Source organism: Cetorhinus maximus, chromosome 1, assembly GCF_964194155.1.
Source record: "Cetorhinus maximus chromosome 1, sCetMax3.hap1.1, whole genome shotgun sequence".
In the NCBI taxonomy this organism is placed as follows: Eukaryota; Metazoa; Chordata; class Chondrichthyes; order Lamniformes; family Cetorhinidae; genus Cetorhinus; species Cetorhinus maximus.
In genome coordinates, this window is record NC_135879.1 from 211,166,620 (window position 1) to 211,187,722 (window position 21,103).

General features: G+C 42.4%; 1 protein-coding gene across 1 annotated transcript in view; it reads left to right on the forward strand.

Annotated features, from left to right (window-relative positions):
* Positions 1 to 21,103, forward strand: part of myo5b (myosin VB) — a 348,657-nt gene that overhangs the window by 321,094 nt on the left and 6,460 nt on the right. The window contains exons 29-37 of the mRNA XM_078552494.1: positions 264 to 361; positions 4,851 to 5,049; positions 7,315 to 7,408; positions 9,111 to 9,248; positions 13,474 to 13,625; positions 14,222 to 14,311; positions 17,691 to 17,841; positions 18,881 to 19,166; positions 20,567 to 20,741. Coding sequence (XP_078408620.1) covers positions 264 to 361; positions 4,851 to 5,049; positions 7,315 to 7,408; positions 9,111 to 9,248; positions 13,474 to 13,625; positions 14,222 to 14,311; positions 17,691 to 17,841; positions 18,881 to 19,166; positions 20,567 to 20,741 — 1,383 coding nt within the window. The remainder of the gene's footprint in view (positions 1 to 263; positions 362 to 4,850; positions 5,050 to 7,314; positions 7,409 to 9,110; positions 9,249 to 13,473; positions 13,626 to 14,221; positions 14,312 to 17,690; positions 17,842 to 18,880; positions 19,167 to 20,566; positions 20,742 to 21,103) is intronic.

Here is a 21,103-nt window from a genome sequence, read left to right on the forward strand (position 1 = left end):
CCCTCTCTGGCTTTGAGGAGAAAAGCACGAGTGTCTGTTTCAGACACAGTGCAGGCTTCTGACCCTCATTTGAGCCTGGCGGTGGGATCTTGAAGCTCACCAGAAAATCCTGCCCATAGTGTCTGCTAATTGTAACCTTCTTGAGTCTAATAGTCTTGTTGTGTTCTTTCTTGTGTGCCAAATGGAGCTCACATTTCTGCTCAGTTGGAACATTTCAGTGAGTTTGGTCATGTCAAGTAAGTAATTTATTTCTCCCATTGCAGGATAAAGTGACTGAGAAGTATGAGTGGAAAAGAAGTAATGAAAACACAGAGAAGGATGATGTCATTGAGGCTTACAATGGTATATGTGAGACCAACAGGTAGGTTGGTGTTTGTTTGTTCCATATACCCTCTCCCTGTCTCCACTCTGTTGATCTCCCATTTTGTATCAACTGTCCACAAGTGTACTCTTTTATCATAACAGGAACAAGCTGAAGTAATTTGCCGTGGACCTGATCTCCCACAGAAATCTGAACAGGATAATATACTGGTGTTCCCACTATACTACCAGTGTGAATAGAGCTCAGGCTGATGGGGTGATGTTAGTTCTCTTTACTGCTGTGAGAATTTTTAAGTGAATTGGATTTCAATTGGAAGCAATTCCTAGCCTATAGTGAAAAGATTCTCATAATATGTACAGTAGCAAAAACACAGGCTCACTGTAACCCAAATTACTTAATCTGGGCCAAAAATCCATGCTGATTTTTTTTCCTATTAGCCCTCAACAATGCTATGGCCAACTGTGATACTCCAATTATAAATATTACTGTCGCAGTGGAGATTAGAAAATAGCACAAACTAATTAAATCTCCTTGGTGCGACACTTTATTTATCATTGAACCATTGGAGGAAGAAGAGATTTTCAAATGATCAAAAAGCTGCTAATTTATTTGGAGGGAGGATGCTGTAAAATCCAGTGATGCTCCCATTCAAATAGTTTAATCAACTATTACTGGCTTTATTAGTGACCATTGGTCAGCCATACGGATTTCCTGATCTCGTCAAACTATCCTCTAATTTATATTGTTCATTATTCATTTGGTATTGAAGAAGATCTTCATGTGGGATAGTGCACTCAGTAGAAATCTCATCTTTCAGAGTTTGGCTGATGTATTTGGATGGTGTGGAGTAAACCTTGCTTTGCTCAAACTCATGCTTTACTTGAAATGAGATTGCTCACTGCTATCACTTGATGTTCCATTTCCTGGTGTTTATCATTTCTCTGCTGTTTAATTACATATGTAAGCACAAGGAATCTTCTTTTCTTATTTCTTTGCCAGTACATGCAGCGTATGGCTGTAAGACATGCTAACCCAATCTTCACCATGCTTTTACATCCCTTTGCAGGTTTAAGTGAGACTTGTCAAATCTACTGATGTAAGCTTCAATTGCTTGGGCTTGTTGGTAAATTTCTTTAGGACTTATGTCCTTGGGAAAAGTGTTACTTGGGTTGCTGTCTGGGGTTGTTTTTCAGCTATTAATATTGCTGTTGATGCTGCAGGAATCAAAACCAAATCAAAGACATAGGGCAAAATTTTCTGCCTGTCGGGTGGGCGGGCCCAACCCAATCTCCACAGGCGGGGAACCGATCCCCGCCAGTGAAGCAGGCTGCACCGCCATTTTGCGTGGGCGGGCCAATTAAGGCCCGCCCAGCGTCATGTCCGGCGGGAAGCGCTATGCGCTTCCTGTGTGGGTGAGGGGAATGCCCTAAAATTGAGAGTGCGCTTTTTTGCGCATGTGCACGAAAGAGTGCACATCTCCCTGAGGCTAAGTGCAGCCTCAGGGAGATCACTTCCACTTTGAAAAATATTAAAAATAGAAAAAAAGAAATTCCCCAACATGTCCCCCTCTTGTGACAATGTCACATGAGTTGGGACATGTCCATAATTTACACAAATTTATTAAAATTTTTAAAACTCTGCATGAAACCTCATCTCACTGCTGGATGAGGTTTCACGTTTTCTTTATTTGCCGACCCGCCAACCTTAAGGTTGGACAGGCAGGTCCTTTAATTGTTTAAATAACACTGTCAATTGGCCATTGACAGGTCGGTGGGCTTGCAGCTGATTTTGCTGCATCCTTGCCTTCCTGAAAATTTAAATGGGGTGGATGACGTCAGGGGTTCCGCCCAACGTCATCTCGCATCATTTTATGTGTCGGCGAGCGGGCCCCGCCCCCTGCTCGCTGACGGCAAAATTCTGCCCATAGTGTTCTGTCTTAGAGATGCAGAATATTGAGTTTAATATCTCTATTTTAATTTTATAAATATTGGCAAGCAACATTTCCTTTAATCAGCGCAACCAGGCAGCAACATGGAAATTCCCATGCAGGCCATGTGCAAGTCGGCCCCTTTGCACACTTAAACTACCCCTGCGTTCCAAACAAAAAAGAAAATAGGGAATGTTATTGGCAAGTGCTGTTTGGCAGAAAGGAAATAGAGGGGAAGATATCTTCACAGCTGGAGTCTTGCCCATAGATCATTTTTGAAAACCAATCAAGTCATTATATTTCATCCTTCAGAGAGAGAGGAAAAAAATCGAGAATGTTGGTACTTATTCTTGCTTTCTACTTAATTCTTGCTTTCTATGTTAACACAGTCTTTGTTCTGTCTGAATGACTCTTATGCTTCTTTCTCTCTTTTGTTCCTGCTTCCTTTCTTCTGTCATTCACTTCCAGCCAGGCTGAGGACTGGCGTTACCTCAATGAAGATGGCGAGCTAGGCCTGGCTTATCAAGGCCTAAAGGAAGTTGCCAGGTCAAATATTTGTTTGCTCTTTGTTTTAAATATCTGCAAGATGTAAGGCTGTTGGGAAGAGTTTGATTTCTGCCTGGTGCTATGAAAAGAAATGGGTATTATATTTTTGCGATGTCTGAAAAACTTTGCACCTCACTTTTGTTATTCAGCTTTTTCAAAGGGATAATGTTCACATGGTTATTAACTGTGTGGTATTTCAGGGTGTCCCTAACCCCCACAGGATTTCAGAGAAATACTGGAATCTTTTTAAAGATAATTACAATACTTATATTTGCCAGAGGTATTTCCTAGTGTTGAACTGAGACAACTGATCTGAAATGAACAACAGGAGTACATGGCTATTCTGTGAACCTTACTGGATATGTGGCATGTGGGAACACTGGTAGGATTGGTTTCAGTTGTAGTGCCTGTCACAGTAGGATAGCCTGTTGATGTAAATTGCCTAGGGTCATGCATGAAGACTGACTACTTGTGCAAAGAACTGTAGTGTGGACAACACCTGTGGAACTCTAATATAGGGCATAACAGCTTTTTAAAAAAAATAATTGCTGGAAAGCACCAACTATTGAACTGTTTGTAAAATTTGAATGTCCTTTGTAATGAAGGAGTAGAATCATAGGATAGCTAGAGGACAGAAGGAGGCTATTTGGTGTCGCGTGAGCATGCCAGTTCTCTACAAGAGCAATCCAGCTACTCCCATTCACCCACCCTTTCCGCATAGCCCTGCAAATTATTTTCCTTCAAGTATTTTTCTAATTCCCTTTTGAAAACCACAATTGAATCTGCCTCTGCCAAACTTCCAGGCATGCATTCCAGATCCTAACCACTTGCCGTGGGGAGGGTGGGGGGAAGATTTTCCTGCGCCTTTGGTTCCTTTGCCAATCACCATGTGTTCTTTGGTTCTCCACCCCTCTTCCATTGGAAACAGTTTCATCCTATTCACTTTGCCCAGGCCCCTCATGTTTTTGAACATCTCTGTCAAATTGCCTCTCAACCTTCTCTGCTCTAATGATGCTTGAAGAGGAGAGAATATATATTTTTAAAAATGCCCTGTGCATCACCTGGTGTGGAACTAGGTTAATAAGGTCGCTGTCAATACTTGGCTGATTTCAACCAGGATATAAGTAGGTGTTCTACAGTTGGCTTCGTGCCTATAACTTAGGAAGAAAAACGTTGTCAATGGTTTCTGCTTCTGATGACTGTTTGTGGACAGGTCACTTTCCTGTCACCTTATCAGAGGTATGATGTGTCGTGAAGGAAAGGGAGGAACATCAATTTTAGTTGTATTTTATGCTGCAGAAACAAGTCAAAATGGTTAATCAACTTCTCTGTAGTTGAACAATATTTTATTTGCACAGCTCGTTTGCTCCTTGAGAAGATCACGGGGAGATGGTGGTGTAGTGGTAATGTCACTGAACTGGGAATCCAGAGGGCCCAGGTTAATGTTCAGGGGACAAACGTTCAAATCCCACTATGGTAGCTGGTTAATTTAAATTCTATTAATAAAATCTTGATTATAAAACTAGTCTGAGGAATCGATTGTCCTAAAAACCCATCTGGTTCACTAATATCCTTTAGGGAAGGAAATCTGCCATCCTTACCTGGTCTGGCCCACAAGTGACTCCAGATCCAAGCAATGTGGGTTGACGCTTAATTGCCCTCTGAAATGGCGTAGCAAGCCACTCAGTTCGAGGGGAGTTAGGGATGGGCAACAAATGCTGACCTTGCCAGCGCTGCTCACATCCCATGAAAGAATAAATAAATTTTAAAATGATCAACTACAACAGATCATCCAGCCTTTCTTCCTCTGTTACCTAGCTAACTTGTATATTTTGTATATGATAGTTATATATTAGTTATATTACAGTAAATTATTAGTGTACTTCTAGGTGTGAAGTAAAAACTATTGTTCCCCCAAGCTAAGAAACACAAACTCACCACAATGAATCAAAAGCTTCTCTTTCTCGATAAAGAAAAAGATAGTCTTTTAAGAAAGGAACCTCTTGATTAACATTTGCAGCTGCCATTTTCTAATTTGATGCTATTGTATCACAGGTTGCTGGAGACACAGTTGCAGGCTCAGATCAGGCAACATGAGGAAGAGGTGGAAAGAATGAGGACTCAGATCGAGGTTCTGAAGGAGGATATGGAAAAGCAGCAGCATGTCCTCACACAGACACTACAGATGTCTCCAGAAGCACGCATTGAATATAATGTGCAACAGGAGATCACACGCCTCACCAATGAGAATCTGGTAAGAGGGTCAGTGCTGACCTTTACAGTGGCATTCAAGCCCATACTTACATTTAAATAGATCATACTACAATCTGGTGTATTGTTTATTTCTGTTAGCTTTGTGTGTTATACACACTTAAACAAGTGTTATTCAGTAACTTTGTAGTCTGGGCCACAATCCCAATGAATGTCTTTCTCAATGGCTGTTGTCAGAATGCTGCAGTGCACTGCATGCAGGTCTGAACCTGTGATTCCCCAAGTGGCAAGCTCTTGATTTCAATTCTGCTGCTGTAGGCAAATACCATATGGAAGCTGGGCATTTCCTAACATGAAGATGGTCATATAAAAAAAGATCAATTGGGCCATTACTTGTTTAACTTTATTAGAACCCTTTATCATGATGTATAGAAGCTATTATAACTCCATCTCCTGTACTGAAACTTAAGAATAGAGAAAGAATCCCATCTCAGTCAACATCCCACTGCGAGGCAGGCCATAAACAGAAAGACATTGTGAATCGACAAGCCTGCTGAGAGTCACAGAATAAAGGGAGGTGATCTTCAAGTAGTAATGCTAGAGTGGGGAATATGCTGGGCCATGAGGTTATGGATTGTGTTCAAGTACAATTCTGCTAATGGCCCTCAGCGCCTCATGGATGCCAAGTCTTGAGCTGCTAGATCTGTTCGAAATCTATCCAATTTAGTACGGTGGTAGTGCCACACAACACAATGGAGGGTATCCTCAATGTGAAGGTGGGACTTTGTTTCCACAAGGACTGTGCAGTGGTCACTCCTACCAACACTGCCATGGACAGATGCATCTGCAGCAGGCAGGTTTGTGAGGATGAGGTCGAATATATTTTTCCCTCTTATTGGTTCCCTCACCAACTGCCGCAGACCCAGTCTAGCAACAATGTCCTTTAGGACTCAGCCAGTTTGGTCAGTAGTGGTGCTACCGAGCCACTCTTGGTGATGGACATTGAAGTCCCCCACCCAGAGTACATTCTGTGCCCTTGCCATCCTCAGTGCTTCCTCCAAGTAGTGTTCAACATGAAGGAGCACCGATTCATAAGCTGAGGGAGGGCGGTACGTGGTAGTCAGTAGGAGGTTTCCTTGCCCATGTTTGACCTGATGCCATGAGACTTCATGGGGTCAGGACTCAATGTTGAGGACCCCCAGGGCAACTCCCTCCAGACTATATACCACTGCGCTGTTACCTCTGCTGGTTCTGTGGGACAGGTCACACCCAGGGAGGGTGATGGTGGTGCCTGAGACATCATCTATAGGATATCATTCCACAGATAATATATGGCTAGTCCAGTTCAGTTTCTGGTCAGTGGTAACCTCCAGATGTTGATAGGAGGGATTCAGCGATGGTAATGCCATTGAGTGTCAAGGGCAATGGTTAGATTCTCTCTTGTTGGAGATGGTCATTGTCTGTTACTTGTGTGGTGTAAATGTTACTTGTCACTTGTCAGCCCAAGCCTGGATATTGTCCAGGTCTTGCTGCATTTGGAAATGAACTGCTTCAGTATCTGAGGAGTTGTGAATAGTGCTGAACATTGCGCAATCATCAGCGAACATCCCCACCTCTGACCTTATGATGGAAGGAAGGTCATTGATGAAGCAGCTGAAGTTGGTTGGGCTGAGGGCTATTAATTAAAGCTGAAACAGTAAAATGCAAGTTAAGGTCACACTGCACTTTGTATACATCATCTAGTTTTAGTTGCCAGGTAACATGAGGGACATTTGAGCATTAGAGGCAGTACAGAGAAGAACCAGAAAGTTAATCTCTAATGTCAGAGGACTGAGTTCTGAGGAAAGACTATGAAAAACTCACTCTTTCAGAATAAAATAGTGTGTGAGAAGTGATCTTGCAGAAATATGTGTTTGTTATGGGAATAGAAAAAGTGTTAGTTCAAATTAAATTGCAGGAGAACTGGGTTCAAATTAGTAAAATGTAATTTTAGGACTGATATCAGAAAACTCCTTCAAACAAAGGTAGATCAGTGTGAAGAACGACTTCTAAATAGAGTAGTGGAGGCAAAACCCCTGGAATTATTTAAGAAACAATAACATGCTACAATGGGAGTTAATTTAAGCAGAAACATTAGAGTTTCTCTCGTATATCCTTATATTATGCATCCTTTACCAGTTGTATTCCTGAATGACATTTCTATAGTCTAAGAGACCATCATTTTGTACACAATTTTGGGTTACCTCCATTTTTAATTACCCATAACACACTGAAGCAGATAACGTTTATCCATCATTTTGTGTTCTAGGACCTGAAAGAGCTGGTAGAGAAACAGGAGAAGAATGAGAAAAAGCTGAAGAAGCAACTCAAGATCCACATGAAGAAAGTTCAAGAGCTTGAAGGTATAACTGAGTTTAAAACATTATTGTCTGTAATCAGATTTGCGGGATTTCTGATCTGTGTGGCTCCATTCTGTTATGTTGGGCAGGATTTAAAGCTCCCCCCGCTGATGGGTTTGAAGGAGGGGGGTGCACATTAAATCCAGTAGGCAGCCATCCTGCCACTGCCTACCCACCAGTTCATGCAGTTTTACCAATGGTGGGGTGGTGTTGCATGGCCTGCCCCTCAGTGGGCCAATTGAAGCCCTTACATGGGCAATTAATGCCTACCTAAGAGCCTCATCCTGCCACTGCCAGGATAAAACCTCTTGTGAGTGAGTCCAGACTAGGAGGTACTTTTTAAAAATTAGGGGACTCCCTTTAAGGACCGAGATGAGAATTTCTTTTTCTCTCAGGAGGGTTGTGTGACTTTGGAATTCTCTGCCTCAGCAGCTGGTGGAGGCGGGGTCATTGAATATTTTTAAGGCCGAATGGTCTACTCCTGTTCCTATTTCTTATGTTCTATTGACCATTAAATGGCTGCGGAACAGCTATTCTTCCCCCAGGTGGGCTCCTTTTAGCCAGGGGTGGGGGGGGGGGGGGGGGGGGTGTGGAGGAGCAGAGACCTGGCCGTCTTGTATAATTCAGCTCGTAGTTACCAGCTGAGCCATTAGGGAGGATCTATAAGTCCAACTGAAGACCCAGAATCAAGCATTTTGTGTTACTCAATCCTTAATAGGTGAATGGTGATTATCGGAAACAGAGGAGTGGTAAGCTTATGTGTATATAAAAGTGTAAATAGATGTACTAATGAATATTATATTCAGATATCCACAAAGCTTTAATTGATAAAAACAAAATAGTATTTTATCTTGGGAAAACTATCCAGTCTAGTGTCTTGTGCATCCTATTGCAAGTTCAATTTCAGCCAAGAGGTAATATTAATAAGGTCTGGCACAGTTTGAATTGTTTTTTTCACTAAGAAGATTTTTTTTTTAAATCGAATGTATGGAATGTTGGGGAGATATATGGCTCTCCTGAGCTCTCAATGGGAAAGGCAGGCATCTGTTATTGAGCCTTAAAACATGAAGATTCCAGATTTCATCCCTGGTCTGTCCTAAATCACCTTACCTCAGTTGAAGCAACAGTAAGAACAACAGCTGTAGTGTCCCTAGACACACAGGGGGAATCCAGGCAGAGTACTCTCGTTCACTACATTAACCCTGCCGAAAACTAAAGGGAGAGTGTGGGGCCATTGGGCGAGATCAGAGTTGAACTCCCCATCCAGATTGTCCCATGAAGAATGGCCAATTAAAGGAGCTGCCAGCTAACTCTTGGCAGGACTGTACTCAGAATAAATAAGGAAGAGGATGGGAGAAATTTGGGAGAAAAAAATTAACTAGGGGGATAAATCTGAATTTGGAAAGGAGCAACATGATCATACTTATCATCGGTGAGAAATAGGACTGATGCCACAAGTAAGAGAATTTTATTTTGATCCTGATGCTCAGTTCAGGGTGGTTTTCCTGCTTTTTGAGTTATGGCATAGTACAGCTTTACATATATGTTTATCCTCCGTCTCACCCTCACAGCAGAAGAAAAGAGTTGCAAATATGATTGCATAACTTTTTATAGTGTATATGCATTTTATGCTTATTTTCAAACTCACTTTAACTGCTTTTGAGTTCCTTCTATTAATTTAACTTGATGTTCACTGTGTTATCAGCAAGGAACTCAGTACAGAAGGAGCCAAGGCCTGAACTAACCAGGCAGGTCACTGTGCAACGTAAAGAGAAGGAGTTCCAGGGAATGTTGGAATATCACAAGGAGGATGAAACCCTGCTGATTCGCAACCTCATCACAGGTACTCTTCACTGGGATTTTAGAATGTAAGAGGTTTGACTTGGCAATGATATTGATATTCTTTAGGTATGTGAAAAGAAAAAGATTAGGAAGGACAAGTGTGAGTTAATTACAGGAGGAGACAGAAGAGCTTATGATGGAGAATAGGGAAATGGCAGAGAAACTAAACAATTACTTGGCGCCTGTCTTCACGGAGGAAGATACAGAGAATCTCCAAGGAATGCTAAGGAACCAAGGGGCTTGTGAAAATGAGGAACTAAAAGAAGTTATTATTAATAAAGAGGTAGTACTCAAAAAATTAATTGGATTGAAGGTTGATAAATCCCTTGCACTAGATGAGCTACATCCCAGAGTGTTGAAGGAGGTGGCTAGACAGATAGCGGGATGCATAATCTTTCAAAATTCTATAGATTCTGGAAAGGTTCCGGCAGACTGGAAAGTAGCAAATGTAACCCAACTACTTAAGGGAGGGAGAGAGAAAATAGGGATCTACAGACCTATTAGTTTGACCTCAGTAGTAAGGAAAATGTTAGAACCTATTATAAAAAACGTGGTAACTGGACAGTTAGAAAATTATAATTGGGCTGAGTCAACATGATTTATCAAATATGAATTTGATAAACCTGCTGGAGTATTTTCAGATGATACTTTGATAAGGTCCCACACAGGAGATTAGTAAACAAAACTAGAGCACATGGGATTGGGGATAATATACTGGTATGGATTGAGAATTGGTTAACAGATGGGAAACAGAGAGTAGGAATAAATGGGTCATTCTAAGGATGGCAGACCATTACTAGTGGGGTACAGCAAGGATCAACGCTGGGGCCACAGCTGTTCACAATCTACATAAATGATTTGGATGTGAAGACCAAATGTAATATTTCCAAATTTGCTGATGACACAAACATTCCCACCTAGTTTAGTTGTGAGGAAGATGCAAAGAGACTTCAAGGGGATTTGGACAGGGTAGGTGAGTAGGCAAGAAAATGGCAAATGGAATATAATGTGAATAAGTGTGAAGTTATCCAATTTGATAGAAAAGAACAGAAAGGCAGAGTATTTCTTAAATGGTGAGAGGTCGGGAAGTGTTTATCCAAAGGGACCTGAGTGTCCCTGTTCATGAGTCACTAAAAAGTAGCATGCCAGTGCTGCAAGTAATTAGGAAGGCAAATGGGTATGTTGGCCTTCACAAGGGGATTTGAGTACAGGAGTGAAGATGCCTTGCTGCAATTGATAGAGCTTTGGTGAGACTGTACCTGAAGTATTGTGTACAATTTTGGTCTCCTTATCTAAGGAAAGATATACTTGCCATAGAGGGAGTGCAACAAATGTTTACCAGACTAATCCCTGGGATGGCGGGATTGTTATGTGAGGAGCGATTGAGGCAACTGGACCTGTATTCTTTAGAGTTTCAAAGTGACCTCATTGAAACTTGCAAAATTCTTACAGGATAGATGTAGGTAGGATGTTTCCCCTGGCTGATGAACCTAGAACCACGGGACACAGTCTCAGAATAAGGGTAGGCCATTTAAGACTGAGATGAGGAGGAATTTCTTCACTCAGAGTGTAGTGAATCTTTGGAATTCTCTACCTCAGGGAGCTGTGGAAGCTCAATCATTGAGCATGTTCAAGGCAGAAAAGGATAGATTTCTGGAGGCTACTGACATCAAGGGATACGGAGATAGTGGGGAAAATGCCATAGAGGCAGATGATCAGCCACGATCTGTTTGAATGGCAGAGCAGGCTCAATGGACTGAATGGCCTACTCCTGCTCCTATGATATGTAGTATAGAAAGAATCTTGGTGAATGAGCCTGGGACAGGTGTGTTAACAGGGACTGTAATGAATGAACTTGTGTGAGGAGGAGTGCAAAGTGGAGCTATAATTACTTAGTCTGTACAGGAATTGTGTTATGCAATGAGTTGTCCAAAGAATCTGTAATGAATGAAACAAGTCAGGAGCATGACAGAATACTCACCACTTGCCTAAGTGATTGCAGCTCGAACAAGATTCGAGAAGCCCAATCCCATCCAGGACAAAGCAGCCCACTTGATTGACATCCCATCCAGGACCTTAAATGTTCACTCCCTCCACCACTGATGCACCATAACTGCAGTGTGTACCATTTACATAATGCACTGCAGTAACCCGCCAAGGTTGCTTCAACAGCACCTTCCAAATCTGTGACCTGTACCACCTAGAAAGCCAAGAGCAGCAGGTCCATGGGAACACCACTATCTGCAAGTTCCCCTCCATGTCACACACCACCCTGACTTGGAAATAAATCACCATTCCTTCATTGTTGTTGGGTCAATGTCATGGCACTCCCCTACCTACTTGGATTGTGGGAGTGTCTTCGCCACACAGACTGCAGCCGTTCAAGAAGGCAGCTCAGCACCACCTTCTCAAGGACAATTAAGGGGCAACAATATATGCTGGTGTGGCCAGTGATATCCACATCCCAGTGTTCAAAATACATGGAGGCGGCAGACAGATTTGCCCCCAAAATCCCTCCAAAAGGTCGGGGAGGTCTTGTGGCACAGCGGGGTAACATAACCTCTCTCTGGGCCAAAAACTCTGGTTCAAGTCCTACTTCAGGACGTGATGGTGCGTTCATAACACAGCCAAACAGGTTGATTATCAGCCTGTAAATCCTTCCAATGAACCTGATGGCAAATGGTGAGAGCAGGAGAGTTTCCTGGTAAGCCATACTGCAGAAGGCAATGGCAAACCTCTGCAGTACTTCGCCAAAAGCATAATTATGGACAAATCCAATGGAAGTCTATGGTTGCAATGCCCTCTTGGTGCATGATACCTGAAGGAGAAGGAAGATGAAAGGTCAAAGACCTGAAATATGAACTGTTTCACTCCACAGATGCTGCCTGAGCTGCTGAATATTCCCAACATTTTTGTTTTTTATTCCAGTGAAAACAGCCCCAGTTTATGTAATCTCTGCTCGTAATTTACTTCTTGGAATCCAGGTATCATTCTGCTAAATTTATGCTTTTCCCTTTGCTTGGACTAGTGATTTTCAATCTAACTCTCTGTGTTAACTGACTCATCGACAAGTGAAAATAATTTTTTACTATTCAACCACTCGTAACCTTTCATAATTTTGAAAATCTGTTACGTCCTCTTTAATGTTCTCTGTTCTAGTGAGAAAGGATCAATTATCAGCCCTTTCTTTGTAACTAGAACCTTTCGTTCCTGATATTCCTTTCCACGACTGCAGTTTCCTTCATATAATGAGATGACCAGAACTGTGTAATACTCCGACTCTGGCTTAATTGTGTTTTATAAATTCACTATAATTTTCTTGCTTTAATATCCAAGTATGAACCTAAAATCCTATTTTACTTTTTAAAAATCATATCTATCTGCATTTTTTACCTTTAAAGATCTATGCATCTTCATCCTTCAATTTCTCTCTTCTTTCACTCTTAAGAATCTTACCATTTAAGGTGTATTTTCCATCAGTGTAAATTTTCCCAAAATTTTATTGCTTCACATTTCTCCTCATTGAACTACACCTGCCCACTTCAGTAACCTGTCAATTTTTAACAGGTATCACCATGATGCAGCACGCATCTCTCTTTTAAATAAGCTGCATTATATAATGAAAAAATATACCAGATAAAAATTCTCCCTCACTCTCCATCTTTTACAAAGTTAAATACCAGCAGTGTTTTTTAAGTGTGAGGAGTGGTGTCAGCAGAAGCTGGACTGAATAACTAATTATTCCCAGTCGTCTTCCCAATAGGCCATGTGTCAACACTGTCAGTAAGATTGCTTTTTTTATTCTTTCATGGAATGCAGACATTGCCAGCATTTATTGCCCATCCCTAATAGTCCTCGAACTGAGCCAGTTCAGGCCATTTGAGCCATTTAGGCTATTTCAGAAGGCAGTGAAGAGTCAACCACATTGCTGTGGATCTGTAGTCATGTGTAGGCCAGACCAGACCAAAGATGTCCTTCCCTAAAAGGACATTAGTGACCAGATGGGTTTTTATAGCAATCAGTGATGGTTGTCATCGCCACCATTACTGATGGCCAACTTTATATTCTAGATTTATTAATTGAATTTAAAGTTCACCAGCTGCTGTGGTGGAATTTGAATCCATGTCCTCAGAGCATTACCCTGGGCCTCTGGATTACCACTATGCCGCTGTTTCCCCACTGGTGATTGAATTGTACTGTGCTTTCTCCTTCCCATCCATTTCTAGACCTGAAGCCTCAAGCAGTCTCTGCCACAGTGCCAGGCCTACCTGCATACGTCCTCTTTATGTGCCTTAGACATGCAGATTATACTAATGACGACCAGAAGGTCCACTCACTCCTCACTAGTACCATCAATGGCATCAAGAAAGTATTAAAGGTAAGGGATTCATTTCTTCAATGCGGCCAGTGAATGTTTCCAGATTGGAGGTTGAAGCTAAGTGAGGTTCTGGTGATTTAGCTGGTATTTAGAATTTAGTACACAGTAGCACATTCTCGTAAAGTAATAGCATTCATTTTAACCCCTCCACTCGTGAAGGCACTGATATATGCCAGATTACAGTTTCATGGAAACTGGCCATTTACCCATGTAGCTTTCCTTTCATTTTGTACCTGAATACACAGCAAGTGTCAGCAGGATACATGAAAGTTGAGGGACATTACAGTTGAGGTTGTTCCCATCGTCATAGAGATTATTTTTAGTAGGAATCATTGGATAGATATCAGAGGCAGGCACCCTTGTTTATTTTTGTTTTCCCTTCCTGGTGATTATGCTGAAGCCAATTATCATATCCCAGCTAATCCAGTGCACACTGGAAAGTGTAATCTGTTACCTTCCTGGTCTAATTTAGCTTTACATTAGTTGGCCATGAAGAAAACCGCAAGGGTTTTATTAAACTACCTAGTACACTGGGGATTATTTCTATGTTTCAGCTGTTCTGTTGTTGAAAGTAATTTTTATTACTTGTTTTTCAGAAACATAATGATGACTTTGAAATAACATCATTTTGGTTGTCCAACAGTTGCCGCCTGCTACACTGTTTAAAACAATACAGTGGAGACGAAGTAAGTCTGGTTTATCATTTCTACGCAGCAGCAGTTTTGCGTATTCTTTCTGAAAGTAAAATAGAATGTTTTTCAGCAAAGTAGGAAGTCATTGCTGGAGAAAGTGAGACTTTTTCTGCCCATCAAGCACTCCTAGATCAAGAATAGCACAGATGGCTGGAGCAAAGGTTCCCTCTAATCATCCCTAATGATGTGCCTTAACCCAACCTCAGAATAACACCTCCTATTGCACAATGTAATTGGAGTTTTTTCAGTTGCTATATCAACAACCCCTGAGTGCGATTTTCATTGTTAAGGCAATTTTGTGTTTTGGGAGCAAATCCACAAGGATTTGGAACACAACGTTTACAAAATTATGAGCTGTAAAAAATTATGAACCTTAACTGATAAAAATTACCACATTTCTGGAAAGGTGCAAGACAGAGGGAAACACTTCTTCCACATTGCTGGTGACTTGTTAAAACCTTGCTTTATTTCATAGAATAGAATGATAAAGAGAAGAGGAGGCCATTCAGCCCATTGTAGTAGAGCTATCAATTCGTTATTTGGATACAATGTACTCGTAAATATGAAATGTCTGATGCTTGGCATAATTCCACTCTGATTTTTTTATCATTATTAATGTGACCGGAAGTCACTTACAAACCTAATCTCTGAAAATACTCAGGTTTATAAAGGAAACTTTCAAAATATGAATATAATTCTGAAAAACAAAGCGCTGGAAATACTCAGCAGGTCAGGCAGCATCTATGGAGAGAAGTGTTTTAAGTCTATGACCTTCAGTTCTTTTTCTGTTTTTATTTCAGATTTCCAACATCTGCAATACTTTGCTTTTGTATTAATAAAATTCTGTGCTGGTCTGCCACTAGTCTTTACCTTACACTTTCTAATATATATATATATATATATATGTGTATTTTTATAAATTGTGATTACATTTCTTTAAATTGCAGTTAAAGCTAAGTAAGATTTACTAGACAGAACTTAATGCCTTCCCCACCTCCCACCAACCCGCCCCCCTCCCAGCCCAGGCATGGGTTTGGAGGTGGGGGGCATTTAATGGGGCAAAAGGTGCAATGTGGGGCCCCCGCCACCTTCCCACCTCCGCTGATTAAGTCTGATTAAAGCTTGTGGATAGCCTCCCCGCAAGGATATCAATAGAGACCCACTTAAGGGCCTCAGACCACCGCTGGTGCAGGAGTCGTCATAAAGGAAAGCAAACCCTCCCACCCCTGCAATTCTCACCCCACAATTCCTATCCTGTCCTCGCTCACATTTGGCCTGGGGTTCTTCATTGATCCTTGGCCTCTGGTGCATTGCCGACAGATTCCACCACTTCCGGTGGCGCAGATGGCAATGAAGAACTGGTGGCCTCTGACCAGCATCAATCGGTGGGGAAGCAGGATTTCCACCCCCCCAGGATTTTAATTCCAGGGAAGGCCTGACGCTGGCCAGTTAAATGCCTGGGCACTTAATATGGTGGGCTTCCCGCCGGTTCGCTAGCCAGTGGGCGAAACCCTGGTTGCAAATGTTAAATTTTGCCCACTGTGGGGAACTTACATTTATCCAATGCTTTCAGTCTCAATTTGCATCAACTAAGGCTGGGATCTTCTGTGCCCGCTGGCATCGGGCGTGGTCGGTGGCTTGAGCGGACAATATGGCGCGATTGGTTTCACGACAGCATGAAACCAGTTTGCGATCGTCTGCTCAGCCCGCCGATGGCGGACCGCATTTCCTGTCATCGGATGTCAGGAACCTCATTGTAATACATCTGCATAACATTATTAGGCCAGCCTGCCAGAATCGTTTCCCCCCCACACCCCGCTGCTGGATTGTCCACCCACATCGGCGGGAAGACACACCAACGTATTTCACAACAGCACATAAGCAAAGTGCACCTGGCGGCCTGCACTTCGCTTGGGACTTCAAGATTTGTTTGCCTACCTTGTTTTGGTCAACACTCGCAGTCATCAGCACCAGGCTTCACAGACAGTACCACATCACTTTTAGGGGTCTCATGGCAGGTCTCTACCTACCAGATCAGCCATATGTGGGTGGCTTTTCAATGGCTGCAGGGCAAGGTGTTGCTTGTCGAAGGGGGAGAAGTGGCCTCAAGCACAGGAAGAGGCTGCAGGACAAAGGCTATGCTGGGGAAGGAAGGTAACCCAGCGTGTGCGTGGGGGCACATGTTGACCTGTCAAGTGGCGTCAAGATGATGAGGGCTGAGGAGGCAGTCTCCAGAGGATATGTAAGGGTATGTGTGTGTGAAAGGGTGGTGATGTCCCATGTGTTGACATGAGTGAGATGCCAGTGAATGTGTGCTGAGCTTGAGTGTGAGAGTTTAGAGTGATAAGATGGTTGCCACACCCTGGCTGCATGATCATTCATCCTCGATCTGCACTGGATGACCAGCCTCTTCTGTGCAGCATCGGCACTGATCACCACTGCCGCCACCTCCCAAGCCTGGTTAGTCACGCCGCTGCCCATCCTGTGGCCAGAGCTGGAATAGAGGACATTGAGGCAAGCCTTCACAGTATCCAAGAGGCATTCCAGTGACATGTCACTGAACCTGGGAACTGCAGTCTTTTTGCCTTTCATGGACATCTTCCCTGCAGTAGTCATGGGCTGGAAGCACGGAGATGTGTGCATGTGTCTGGACTTTAAATATGGCGCCTGGCATGATGAAGCGGCAAGGTGATGGTGGAATGGATGATTGAGAGCCCACCCGCCATCAAAACGGTGTGTGGATGAGTGCAGCTCCCACAACACTCCAGAAGCTTGACACCATCCAGGACAAAGCAGCTTACTTGATTGGCATCACCTCCACAAACATTCACTCCACCACCGACGCACAGTAGCAGCAGTGTCTACAAGATGCATTGCAGAAATTCACCAAGGCTTCTTAGACAGCACCTTCCAAACCTATGACCACTACTATCTAGAAGGACAAGGGCACCACATGGATTGCAGCGGTTCAAGAAGGCAGCTCACCACCACCTTCTCAAGGGCAACTAGGGATGGGCAATAAATGCTGGCCCAGCCAGTGAAGCCCACATCCCGTGAATGAACAAAAAAAAATTATTCCATACTTAAAGCAGTTTTTTCTGTAATACTGATGTGTAATATTGGTCATGTTGCATTTTGACACTTATTTGGGAAATTAGAAACACTGCACAACAACGTCCTTGCAGTAACAGATGAGATGGGGAAATGCTGAAGGCAAGATAAGCATGTTATTCCTTTCTTCCTAATGCTTATCAGCAATATATAAGGATGTGGCTATTTCCTTGGGTCTTATTATTAGTCTTTTGCAGATTTGTTAACTATTGATATGGTCGCTTGTGAAAATAAACCCAATATCCCTTCTCAATTCCTTCAGGATTTTATGAAGCAGAATAATACTCGGCAGAATGAGCACAGCCTCAAGAACTTTGACCTCACAGAGTATCGTCAGGTTCTAAGTGACCTCTCTATTCAGATCTATCAGCAGATGATTAAGGTTGCAGAAGGTCTCCTTCAGACCATGATAGGTAAGGCTCTTACTGATAAATACTTATTATGTAAAGGAGAGTTTTTTTTAAAAAAGGGTGCCTTTGAGAGGAAAGTACAGTTGCACAAGCATTACTACCTTTTGATACCCTAATGGTCACTCTTCATATATGAGCTTAGACTTGAGTGTTGATGGGTTATTTGGAATGTTGAGCATTAGACATAATGTCAAGATTGAGCTTGATTTTGACCTTGCCTGTTATCCACCAGAGATTATTAAATGGTAATCAAGTGTGTTGTAGTTGATTTCTCTTCTCCATTCCCACCCCAACCCCACTCCCCTGCATGGGCATTATGGGTGCTGAAGCTATTCATAGCATCCCGACTGATAACCCATGGGATCAGCTAATTCAACAATCACTTGGGGCTGGAATTTTACAGTTGGGAGCAGGAAACAGGAGACAATGCTGTTTGTGGATCCCATACCTACCCTGGTGGAAACAGTCATTCACTGGGATTTTCATGGGGCACCTACTTAATTGGCATGGAGACAGGTTCTCAGTCCAATTAAGGATGGTGAGCAGGTTCTTGAAGCTTGGGGGGCTAATCAAGAGGCATTTCTGCATGATTGGAGCAGCAGCCTGCAATGGATAGTAAGTAACTGAGAAGGCATGACAACATGATGGGTGAGGTCAGCTATGACGGGGCAAAACCGGAACTGTTTGAAATCCTTGGTGGGATCAAACAAGATTGCGTTCTGGCACTAACACTCATTGGCTTATTGCTGCTATCATATGCCATCAGGTCATCTACAGAGGGTGTCTACTTACATGATAGAACTGACATGTCATTCAACCCATTGTTGAACATTGGGGAAAATATTGTAGCGATGTGTATGCTCAGATTTTTTTCTTAATTATATACAGTCCAATAAGTATATCAATCCTTTAAATTTAATACAAGTTGACTCATTTGTATTTCATTGTGAATTGATATGGGGCATTCCATCCAGTGCTATTTGCATCTTGTATGATGTATGATTGGAGTAGCTGTTGTATTAATGCTGGCTTTTCTTCTAAGTTTCTGCAATGTTGGAAAATGAGAGCATTCAGGGACTGTCCAGTGTGAAACCCATGGGCTACAGGAAACGTTCTTCCAGCCGGGTGGACGGGGACAGCAGCTACACACTAGAGGCCATGCTACGTCAGCTTAACCTGTTAAACAACACCATGTGTGAGCATGGACTAGATCCTGAGATTATCCAGCAGGTCTATCGGCAGCTTTTCTACATCATCAATGCTGTCACACTTAACAATCTGCTACTGAGGAAGGACGTGTGCTCATGGAGTACCGGAATGCAGCTCAGGTACGATTGCTGGAGAATAACTCTCCCTCCTACCCCAAGGTGTTGTCATATCTTGGAATCCACAAACCACTTCCCATCCCTAATGCCCAAATATCAAGGTTCAATAAGTCAAAAGTGATTGTGAGAGAAATTTTTTTTTGTTGTTGGTTCCCAAAGGTTTAAGGCCTCATTGACATGAAAATTGCCTTCAGGGTGCCAATCAGTCATCTACATTCATCGCAAAAACTATCATTTGATCAAAAATGCAGGTCATCACAACAAAATTATGCAGGTGACTGCACAAAGCAGCTTTGTTGTTTTCATCAAATGACAATGGATAGTGAATAAGTTGGATGTAGGGGACCGAGAATACCCTTGCTGCCACAGCTTTTGACACCAGTTCACCATGCACTCAGGCTAAAAGAAAAGACAGAAAATCATCACCAAATATTCCAATTTGTTTCTCTACTCCAAAAGTGCATTAATGTTTGTTTCCTCAGGACTGGCCTTTGATGGTGTAGAGTATGTTATCTACTTTCTAACATCCTGCTCTTTCTAATTGTCACTTCACTGGAAGGAGCAAGTGTTGTAATATGCCAGTGCTCCTCAGTGGTGATTCCATGACTCATCTGTGAAGATGTCTGCTTCTGTAATGTCATGGGTTGCCTTTTCCCTACTGCTAACCTATTGCCATCTTCACGTGTTGACAACTGACATTCCTTTTACTGGCCTCTTCTGCAGTTCTCTGAGTGGGCTGGTGGAGAAAGGTAGTTGTTTCCTCACCCTGAGAGATGAATGTATTCTGCTGTCATAGCTTTGCTGCTGGCTGCCCCTGACTGATGAACAGATATTGTGTGGGAATAGTTTGCTGGCACCAGAGAGTGAAGCTTACTATGAGATTCCTCAAGCTAATTTTCTCGCCACTGTTTGGTGAGAATACTCCATCAGTATTTAGGGAATATATTCTTAGATTATTTATGTTGTGTTAATTAGCCAAACCAGAGTGATAGGGTGGGATTAAGCATCCACTCAGTCAGTATTGGTACACTCAGGAGCATGGGCCATTTTCTAATCCTACTGTGGTCTTTGTGAGCAACTTTAATTGTTAATGTGTGAAGGTAGCAAGTTGGCACTCTTATCTGGCTGTTTATACTGTGCTCCTAGAGCAAAGTGGTAAGGTTGGGCACTTTTTAAAAAATCAAGATGAATAAAGGCCATTACAGCAAGTCACCTCTGCCTATTCTCCGGTACATAACGCCCTGGGCAGAGGCCTGGGAACCTGCATGCTTACCATGTGGGGGATTTGATGAGGTTTTTGTGATGAGGGGAGAATTGATCAGAAAGAAAGGACAGAAATTAATGTAAAATTGGATGTTGCAAAAATTAATCTACAGCCCTCGTTTCTGACTTTGTTTATGTAGGTACAACATTAGTCAGTTAGAAGAGTGGCTTCGAGGAAAAAATTTACATCAGAGTGGGGCCGTGAAGACAATGGAGCCTCTAATACAGGCTGCACAGCTCCTTCAAGTGAAGAAGAAAACAAGTGATGATGCTGCAGCTATCTGTTCAATGTGTACAGCTCTTAACCCACAGCAGGTAAATAATCTTTGGCTATCTTGCAGTGGTGGCAGAGAACTCAGCCTTTGGGCAAATTCTAGATGTGAGGTTTTCAGTAACTCAGTGATATATCAGAACCATGGCCTTATACCAAGAATGTGATGTTGCCCATATATCCCAACAATCATGTCAAGACTTCAGTAAAATGTTGATCAGTGAGTGAAGCAAACTCTACTAAATATGTTCAGCTTATTTTTCAAAGTAAGATCAATCAGAATTAAATTTATATCCAATTGACACAAACACAAAAGCAAAATGCGGCGCAGATGCTGGAAATCTGAAATAAAAAAAGAAAATGCTGGAAACATGCAACAGCTCTGGCAGCATCTGTGGAGGGAGAA